At 54.0% G+C, this 9,872-nt stretch overlaps 1 protein-coding gene across 1 annotated transcript in view; it reads left to right on the top strand.

Annotated features, from left to right (window-relative positions):
• TACC3 (transforming acidic coiled-coil containing protein 3) overlaps window positions 1-7,578 on the top strand; it is a 17,129-nt gene extending 9,551 nt beyond the window's left edge. The window contains exons 7-16 of the mRNA XM_023507699.1: window positions 562-614; window positions 1,018-1,121; window positions 2,377-2,464; window positions 2,762-2,869; window positions 4,229-4,305; window positions 4,387-4,430; window positions 5,233-5,393; window positions 7,027-7,133; window positions 7,220-7,340; window positions 7,423-7,578. Coding sequence (XP_023363467.1) covers window positions 562-614; window positions 1,018-1,121; window positions 2,377-2,464; window positions 2,762-2,869; window positions 4,229-4,305; window positions 4,387-4,430; window positions 5,233-5,393; window positions 7,027-7,133; window positions 7,220-7,340; window positions 7,423-7,488 — 929 coding nt within the window. The 3' untranslated portion in view covers window positions 7,489-7,578. The remainder of the gene's footprint in view (window positions 1-561; window positions 615-1,017; window positions 1,122-2,376; window positions 2,465-2,761; window positions 2,870-4,228; window positions 4,306-4,386; window positions 4,431-5,232; window positions 5,394-7,026; window positions 7,134-7,219; window positions 7,341-7,422) is intronic.
• Window positions 7,579-9,872: the final 2,294 nt, after the last annotated feature.

The raw sequence follows: 9,872 nt of genomic DNA on the forward strand, positions 1-9,872 counted from the left end.
GTACCCTTAGTTTTTGTGTGTTTTTTTAATTGGTATTTGTTAGAAATATCTTTAGAAATATCTCACTATGCCCCTCTGCTAATAGGCATAGATGTAGCACGCTGTATTCTTGAGTTCCTGGGCTCTAGTGATTGTTCTGCATCCGCACTCACCTTACTCTTAGGTTTTGTTTTTTTTTTAACCAAAGTTTATATCAGATCCTAAAACTTTTTCCTAAGGCAGTTTTAAACAGTAATTGTCAACTAAGGTACTTTTGCCCCCAGGCATGTTATTGCTTGTCAGGCTGGAGGGTGGGGGCACCTCTGTCATCAAGTGGGTTGAGCCAGCCATGCTACTCACGCTGCAGGAGTACCCAGGCCCCAGAGCAGGCAGCAGGTGAGAAATGCCACCTTAGGCAAAAGATCCTTGGCCCCAGGTGAGGAGGCTGCTGTCCTGGAGGCTGGGAATGCTTCTGTGTTTGTCCCACCAAACACAGAGAATGTGGTCATTGCTTACTGAGCACCACAGGACATCCCCAGGTATGGGGACACAGTGACAGTAGCAGTGACTGCTCCCTCTCAGTTCTAGGCACCGGGGCTGAGGTGGACTACCTGGAGCAATTTGGAGCTTCCTCGGTGAGTCTCCTTGCACTGTGGTGGCAGCCTCACTGCAGCACGTGTCCGTAGAACAGCTCCCCCCATCACCCCAAAATAGCCAGATGGCTCTTCACTGTGGGGCATCACTGGGGACCTAAGTTTCTCCTTACTGCAAATAGGCATGATTCATCCTGAGTCTCTCTGAGGCCCCCTTTTCCTACAGTTTCTCCTTTACATGGTGGCCTGGCGTCCTAGCCGAGTCCCAACCAAGGTGCTCACCCATAACAAACTGAACATGTGCTGCCAGGAACAGTGGCCCCTGGACAGGGTTGTGGGTGACTAGAGGCAGGGATGGGCCTAGTGGGCAACTCACCCCAGGGCTCTCAGGACTTCTATTCTAGGACAACAGTGATACCTGCTAACTTGCCCTGTCTTTCCCCAGTTTAAGGAGTCAGCCTTGAGGAAGCAGTCCTTATATCTCAAGTTTGACCCACTCCTGAAGGACAGTCCTCATCGACCAGAGGCTGTGACCACTGGGCCAAACAGGTACCTGCCCCATCTCTGGGGCCTTTAGCACAGGCTAAGGAGATGGGTGGCTGTTCCCAGGTTGCCATTTGATCAGAGACTTCCAGACTAAGGGGACAATCTGAATTAGAAATGAGGCATGAGGGACTGTGAGCAGCACCCTGGGCTCCTTGGTAGGTGCCTCAAGGACCTGCCCTCCAATCACAGGGGCCGTCATGCTCATTATGGATGCCATTCTGTGTGGATTAAAGACCTAAACTTATTTGTTATGTAGTTACTGTAGAACAGTGGTTCTCAACCTGTGGGTTGAGACCCACAGGAACTATATTAAAGGGCCGTGGCATTAGGAAGGTTGAGAACCAGCTAGTTCTAGTTCTTTGTTCTAGAACAAAGATCAGACTCTGACCTGTGGGCCATACTCCACCACAAAAATATATATATACAGTTTATACATAAAGTTTTATTGACACATGGCCACTTTTACACGGAGCAGTTGTGAGAGAGGCTGTGTGACCTTCACCTCCTAAATGGTACTGTCAGGCCCTTTGTGGAAAATATGGGCTGCCCCCTGCTCTGGGAGGAAACACAGTGCATTTAGAGGCCTTACATGGAAGCCATGAAGCTGGGGGAAGGGGAGGGGTTTGCTGCATTGCATTGTGAAATTACGCTTCTGGCCATGAGTGATCACACAAATAAGGCAACAACCAGCTCAGCCCAGTCTGCAGTGGCACTAAAGTAGGCAGAGCTCAGTGGGAGGGACAGGCACGTGTGAGGGGAGGGGCTAGGGTAGCGGGACCTGGGTTTGCTGGACACAGTTCTGCAATTTCTACTGCAAACCTAGAAATCGGTGTTTTGAGACAGAGTCTCATTATGTCGCCCTAGGTAGAGTGCTGTGACATCATAGCTCACAGCAACCTCCAACTCCTGGGCTTAGATGATTCTCTTGCCTCAGCCTCCTGAGTAGCTGGGACTATAGGTGCCTGCCACAACGCCCAGCTATTTTTTTTTTTTTTTGCAGTTTGGCCTTTGGTATATGGGACCTGCGCCCTACCCACTGAACCACAGGCGCTGCCCTGCCCAGCTGTTTTTTTGTTGTAGTTGTCATTGTTTTGGCAGGCCTGGGCTGGGTTCAAACCTGCCACCTCTAATGTATGCAACTGGCACCCTAGCACTGAGCCACAGGCGCCGAGTTTGATCAGACTGGGCACACCTGTGCTTAAGTCCTGCTTGGTACTAAAAGAATCTGTGGTGACTAGCCTGCTCTGTTTGGCCTCAGCTTGCAAGACAAGGACCAGCCTTCCTCAGGAAACCCACCAGAAGCCACCCTTGTGGAGCTTGACTTCTTAGGAGCACTGGATGCACCTGTAAGTACTTCAGTTCCTCCTGAGTGGTCTCTGCAGTCTGAAGAGACATGTGTTGGTTTAGGGGCTGTGTTCTGTTCTGGAGGTTAGAGCTTTTGGCTCGGTGGGGTGGAGTGGGGGGGCACCAGCCTCTTGACAGACCTGGGCTTGTCACAGGTCCTTCTCTGTACCATCTCCATGAAGTCAGCTGGATGGACCTTCCCTCCCTGAGGGCAGGTCAGAGCTGGGAGGCGGGTGCATTACAGGCTGTGTTCCCTGTCTCTCCCAGCACACAGCCTCCTCATCTCCATCTCCCTGCAGGTGCAGGGCCCATCCCTGTGCATCCTTGGGCCTGGGGGTCCACCCCTGCCTTCCACGGGGCCTATCCTGGACCTGCTGCAGTACAGCCAGAAGGACCTAGACATGGCCGTAAGGACATGGGGGTGGCTCTTCTATAAAACTAGTGGGCTTTTCTAGGGACTGGCTGGCCAGGCACGGGTGGAACCAAGCACAGGCATACTCCTGGTCTTCCAGGTAGGTCACAGGTGCCTGTGGCCTCAGCTACTGGCCCCCAACCCCTTAGCCCACCACTGCTGCTCAAGTATCTGAGAATTCTAGGTTTCTGTCCAGCATCTAAGCGGGTAGCTGCCCACAAGCCATCTCTCCCACATGGAGTCTTCAGACAGCCTGGACTCTGGCTTCCTCTTGGGGTGATCTTGTAGCCTTGAGGGTAGCATTTGCTGCCCTGGGCCCAGGTGTGGCCCATTCTTGGCCTCCCCTCCCCTGCCAGTACAGACCTGTCTGGGTGGCTGGAGCCCCACCTCCATGCCTCAGGATTACGGCCCTCTGCATGTTTCCCTCTGTCCCCTCTATCTTCACCAGGCATATTAAGGCTCAGCCTGTTTAAATCACCTCAGCTGGAGATAGTTTAGGGCAGCAGTTCTCAACCTGTGGGTTGAGATCCCTTTGGGTGTTAAATGACCCTTTCACAGGGGTCACCTGAGACCATCTTGCATATCAGATATGTACGTTATGATTCATAACAGTAGCAAAATTACATGCTATGAAGTAGCAATGAAAATAATTTTATGGTTGGGGGTCACTACAACATGAGAAACTGTATTAAAGGGTCACAGCATTAGGAAGGTTGAGAACCACTACTCTAGGGGCTAGTGTCTTTAGGGACCACTCTTAACTGCCATCTTTCCAGCAGTCCCCAGAGAGAGGGGGGTATGGGTGGCCCAGGACAGCTGACCTGGCTGGGACTTTAGCCCCCAAGTTTTCCTCAGGCCTGCAATGCAGACCCAACAGGTCCCCACAACCCCCGTACTATGTTGGAACCCATCTGAGTGACCCCAGAGTAAGCTCAGAGGCCCACTGTGTCCAGTCCAGCCCTCAGAACTGGCCTTGCCTTCCTTTACCCTACAGGCCTGCGCTGCTGGGCACTGGCAGGCCTCAGGGTCTCTGGGCCCTGCCTGCCCACCAAGTTAACTAAAATTATGTCAAAGGAGTCCATGGGGCCCTGACCAGTGGACTTGGACTCATTACATGACTACTGGTTTCCATGCCTCTTGGCCTCATGGTGACCTAACTTGCATAGAGCAGGTGGCCTTGGCCCTACCAGGGCTCCTAGGGTGCCCCTGGAAACCCCATGTGGAACCGTGACATGGCAGTGTGGCCCCAGAGACCTTGGGCCTGGGTACAGTCAGGTCCTCATGGGAGGCACACACCATGGAAGGGGGGGGTTTCGGGGTCCCACCTGCTGACTCAGGTATGTGGTTTGCACAGGTAAAGGCAGCACAGGAGGAGAACCTGGAGCTGAAAAGCAAGTGTGAGGAGCTGCACAGGAGAAATGTGGAGCTAGGGTAAATCTCACAGCCCTATACCAGCTCTGACCCAGGCTTATCTAGTGACAGAAGCTCACACTCATCTGTTCTGTCCCACAGGAAGATCATGGACAGGTTTGAGGAAGTCGTGTACCAGGCAATGGGTGAGTGCCTAGGCCACCCAAGGGGCGCCACACCTCTGCCAAGTGCTGGCCTCTTCCCCTCCCCTACCTCCTCATGACATCACAGGCCAGTGGGCACTCATTGGGGCCAGGTTAGTACTATCATCCCAGGGTCCCTCTTCCCAACACACAAGTATCCCCTCATGGTAGGCTCACTGTGGGATCACCCAGGTTCCAAATTAAGGAGAAGCCAGCAGTCAGTGAGGCTAATGACACCTGTGTAATGGGAAACTGATGGCATCCCTCATGGCTGCTGCTAGAACCAGGCCTATCCTAGGATAAGGGCTCAGGCTCCTGCAAGTGTCCCTACAAAGACCTTGCTCAGGTTAGCTGTCAGCCAGGAGCAAGATAACTCCCCAGCCCTATCTCTGAGAGCGCTGCAATAGCATAGCCAGCAGACTGGCACCCACCACACCAGCTCCTAGCTTACAGGTTGTACCATATGCCCTGAGGGTGTCCAAGTTCTGACCCTCTTTAGCAACCTCTGCTGTGGCACCCTGGGCTTCACTGACTACTCCCTCTGGGCCCCGTGGAGCTAACATTGAGGGAACAGCTGTGTTCTGGGCTTTGTGTCTGGGCTTTCCACCTGGAAGATCACAGGTGGAAAAGGGGCTCACCACCTTGAGGGGACAACTGATCAGGGACTGCATCTACAGTGGCTCTCCCCTGAGCTCCTTGCCTTTCCTCCTGGCATCCAGTTTCCTTGCTTTATTTTCTTGGCTGTTTCTGGACCCCAGCATTTAGGTCCTCTCTAATCCTAAATGTTTGGTTTTTGTCTCCCAAGAGGAAGCTCAGAAACAGAAAGACCTTGCCCAAGCTGAAATCCAGAAGGTTCTAAAAGAAAAAGAGCAACTTATTGCAGATCTGAACTCCATGGAAAAGTCCTTCTCCGACCTCTTCAAGCGATTTGAGAAGCAGAAGGAGGTGATTGAAGGCTATCGCAAGGTACATCCTTCTGCCCTGCGTCTTCACCATGTGGACTCACAGGGCCTCACAGTCCATACCAATAGGCCCTGGTCCTGTGCTCAACCTTTCCTTGCTGTGGGGCATAGGGTGTCTAATGAACAGGATGGGCCACTCTGGGGTGTGGGAGTCACATGACACAGCTGGTTTGCAAGGCTTTGGCTAACGGTGGGAGGACGGATGAGCAGAGCAGCATTCATGTGGGGGGGGGGGGGACGTCGCACTGGAGGGCGCCGATGGTGTGACGGTGCAGCCGTGGCAGGTGCAGGGGATACAGCTGTGCCCGTCACAGGGGAGAACCTGTTTTCTAGAAGGGGTCCCAGGCCACTGCAGCGTCTGGACTGTCCGCTCTGAATAACAAGTCCACCGCGATAGAGGAGCCAACACAGGGGTACCTTAAACCTCTGATTGCTGCTGCTAATGGTTTACAAGTAATGTCCTGCGCAGGATGACCAGGTATTAGGAGGCAGGAAAGACACCTGAAGATTAGAACTAGTCATAGAATCAGCCCCACAGGAGCGATCTGCCTCAGGGATCAGAGTTGGTAAAACTGGTATGGCAGGGAGAGGCAGGACCCCTGGACGGTGTCATAGGCATGAGGGCCCCCTCCACCACCATGCTGTTATCTGCATCTCTGACCTCGAGTCTCCCAGGCAGACCTGAATCATGGCTCTCCCTGGCTACCTCCTCCCTGTCCTGGGGGCTTCTCTGCATTTAATCCCACCTGGGATCTACAGATCACATATTCAGAGAAATGTGTCACTACAGACTGCAGAACTAGGAATTCTGAACTGAGAAATACACTTACCAAATTTAAAAATTCATCCAACACAGTTCACACTGGCTGCCTTGAATGTTCACCCTGGGAAGAAGAGGATGACTCTGGCCAGAGCCCCCAGGCCTAACCCACATGTGCTAGACCCCTCAGCTACAGGTAGATGGTTAGCAGCTTCATAGCTGCACATTTAGCCAGAGGCAGGAACCTCAGCAGAACAGCTTTAAAGCCTCCAGCAAACCAGGCTGGGACTAGGTGGGAAGCCTAGGTGACCAGGCTGTGGGGGCAGGGAGCCCAACAGGAGAGAAATTGGGGTGGGGACCCTGAAGGAGAGAAGCCAGGACTAAAAGGCCGGTGTTGGCTGCCAGGTTCTGCCCTGCAGGGCTGTGCCCACTGGCAGCTCCTCTGTCAGTGAGTGGGGCCCCTGTAGGGTTGCGGGGAGTAGCATGTCTGGGTATCAGGTAGCCCCTGCTGCCCCCAAAGCAGAGCACTCAGGTTACGGGGGAGACGCCCAGGGGTGGGTTGGTCAGTGTTCCTGGTGCCTGATGCAGGTCCTGGCAGAAGTTGTGGCAAGAGGGGGCAACAGCTGGTAAGGGTCCAAGGATGAGAACCAGCCCCCCAGAAGACAGGGAGCCTGGACCATCTAGAGCCTCTGACAGGTGGGCTAGGGGTATGTGTGAGAGTGGTGAGGGGTCTTTTCACTGCTCATACCTCAGACATCCTTGAAGGTAGACCTCAAGACCTCTACAGCCTGCACCTGACCCCCAGGGTGCCTGAATGCCAAGCCTGGACCAACTCCCTTAGGTCATTAATGGTTAATGTCTACTCTTGTTCCTAAAGAATGAAGAGTCATTGAAGAGGTGCGTTGAGGAATACTTGGTGAAGATTGACAAGGAGGGCCAGAGGTACCAAGCACTGAAGGCCCAAGCAGAAGAGAAGCTTAAGCTGTGAGTGATCAAAATGAGGGAGGCCCCAGGAAGGAGAATCTGGTCCCTCAGTCCCCTGGACTCAGCCTCTGCCCTCACCTCTCTAGGGCAAATGAAGAGATTGCCCAGGTCCGGAGCAAGGCCAAAGCAGAGGCCTTGGCCTTGCAGGCAAGTCTGAGGAAGGAGCAGATGCGGAGCCACTCTCTAGAGAAGATGGTGGAGCAGAAGGTGGGATGCACATTGGGGGCCTGTCACTGCCCCTCTTAAGCATATTCTGTAAGGACCTACTTACTCAGTTTTTCTCCTTCAGACTAAAGAAAATGACGAGCTGACCAGGATCTGTGATGACCTCATTTCCAAGATGGAGAAGATCTGATCAGAAGCCACTGACCAGCCACCGCCTTCCCTCCTGTCTGTCTTAGTTTTTATGTTCTTTCTACCCTCTTAACTTCCCAACTTTTTTTAAAACTAGATTGCATTTAAAAAGATTAAATAAAATTTCTCTTATGTTCAAACTCTGAGGTTACCTGGTATTGGTTAAAATGAAGATTTCTTATTTCCTGGCTCTGGCCTGAGTCTGATCATGTCCATAGCCATTGCTGCCACTTGCAGTGTGCGCATCCCTCTCCCTGCCCTTTAAGCTGCCCACCTCCATCCTGCCTCCTTCACCAGGTTCTGTGGGACTTTTCCTGTGGTCCTGGCATAGGGACCACAAATTGAAATCCAAAGCAGACTCAAATAATTTCCTTTTCTTTTTTTTGAGACAGAACCTCAAGCTGTCACCCTGGGTAGAGTGCCATGGCATCACAGCGCACAGCAACCTCCAACTCCTGGGCTCAAGCGATTCTCCTGCCCCCACCTCCCAAGTAGCTGGGACTACTTGGCTACAGGCTCCCACCACAACACCCAGCGATTTTTTGGTTGTAGCCATCATTGTTTGGTGGGCCCGGGCTGGATTCAAACCCTCCAGCTCAGGTGTAGTGGTTGGCGCCTTAGCTGCTTGAGCCACAGACACCAAGCCCAGACTCAAGTTTTCATGTAAAAACAAAAACTAATGGGGCTGGTGTGTATGAGAGTGGACTAGTGGGTGCGAGTATCCTGAGGTGTGGTCAGGGAGCACCTGGACAGTCAGCACTCTCAGGACTACCCTCAATGATATGAGAAGTCTAACAGCCAACACATTTCCCTGAGAAAGTTCCATCCAGACAGTGAGTCTGTGTCTAGCACCCCTGCTAGTTTCAGACTCTGGAACATGTGCTCTGGGACCAGCCTGGGACTCTTAAACTCAGGCAAAAGGGTTGCTGGGGCTCTGAGCCTTGGCCCCCAGACCCCAGAACCAGCAGAGGGGCCCCCAAGTATCTGCTGCAAGGCTGGGGGCAGCATGGCTGACTTGTCCTGGGGAATGGTGTTGCAGGGCCTGGGTCTCACTGTCCTCCAGAGTCAGGCCAGTGGAGACTCCCAGGACTACCAGGTGAGCCATGCCCAGCTCAGGCCTGAGGAGGAAACTTGGACAGAAGCCATGTTTTCTTATCCGAGAGGCTAGCTGTTCTCATCCCAGCTGCATCCTGCCACAGTCCTGTGGCCCAGGTCAGGTCCCAGCCACTCCAGAGTTTGAGCATCGAGGCTGGGCAGATACGGTCCTGGGTACTTGCCTAGGAGCCTTCCTGGGACTTGGGTCTGGTGACCAGACCCAGGACTGATCCTTGGGTAGGCAGCAGCAATGAGCCTGGCTGCCACCAGGGGTCACTGCCTGCCACGGACCAGGTGAATGAGGGGCAGGGCTGAATACTGAGAAGCCATCTGAGTGGAGTACCACGGAGGCTGAAGGGTATGTAGTGGGAAGGCCTACAGCCTCTTGGTGGCCCCACCAGGGCACTTGGGATGTTCATAATCCCTTGGGGGGGGGGCAGGCTTGTCCTCAACCCATGTGGAAGGAAGTGCTTGGTACAGGACAGCAAGACACAGCCCTTGCCAGGCACTGCTGGGCAGGCACCTGGGCTGGCAGAGTGTTCCCCCAGGCCTCCCTCCCCTCCTCCTGGCCTACTATGTTCCAGATCCCTGTGGCACCTCCCAACTTGGGACCATCTCACCCCTGATCCTGGATAAAGGATGGTCATCCCTGGCTGAGGGCCCCTGGCAGCCTGCCCAGGTCCACTGAGACCAGTGACCCTTGGCTGGAGTGGCCAGGCCAGTGCAGGGTATGGGCAGTTCCTCTCCAGCCTGGGGTTGGGATGGGTAGACAAGTGGAGGGGCCTCTAGAGTTCATCAGCTGCCCCATGGCTTGGAGAACTACCTATGGGCAGCACTGCCTCTCATGTCCCCACTTGCCACAGGCATGTCCATCCAGGTGGGCTGGGCGACATGGTTATAAGCTCCCACTTCTCTCCACTGGGCTAGCGTCTACTAAGAAGTGGCAGCTGGGACCTCCTTACCCTGCCCTGCTTGCCTGATCCCCCGGGCCTTTGTGAACTGAGCCAAGAGTTGCCTGGAGAAGGCCATGTAGGGCGCTGGACGTGTTGGGGCAGCCGGCCTGTCCTGGGGCTGTGCCGAGGACACAGGCCGGGAGCCTTGCTCCCAGGACAAAGGGGCCTTGTGCGGCTGAATGGGTGTTTATCCTGGAGCCTGAGTTAACTCGAGGCCGAGCAGCCGGGCGGGGGCCTTGGCACTGGCCTTCCTCTGGTAAACATGACCCGCACCGAGCACACAGCAGCGGGTCTGGACTTCCGCGGCCCTGTACCCCTACATATCCATGCAGCCAGT

The sequence above is a fragment of the Otolemur garnettii genome, unplaced genomic scaffold (assembly GCF_000181295.1).
Source record: "Otolemur garnettii isolate 467f Iridium unplaced genomic scaffold, OtoGar3 scaffold00198, whole genome shotgun sequence".
Classification (NCBI taxonomy): Eukaryota; Metazoa; Chordata; class Mammalia; order Primates; family Galagidae; genus Otolemur; species Otolemur garnettii.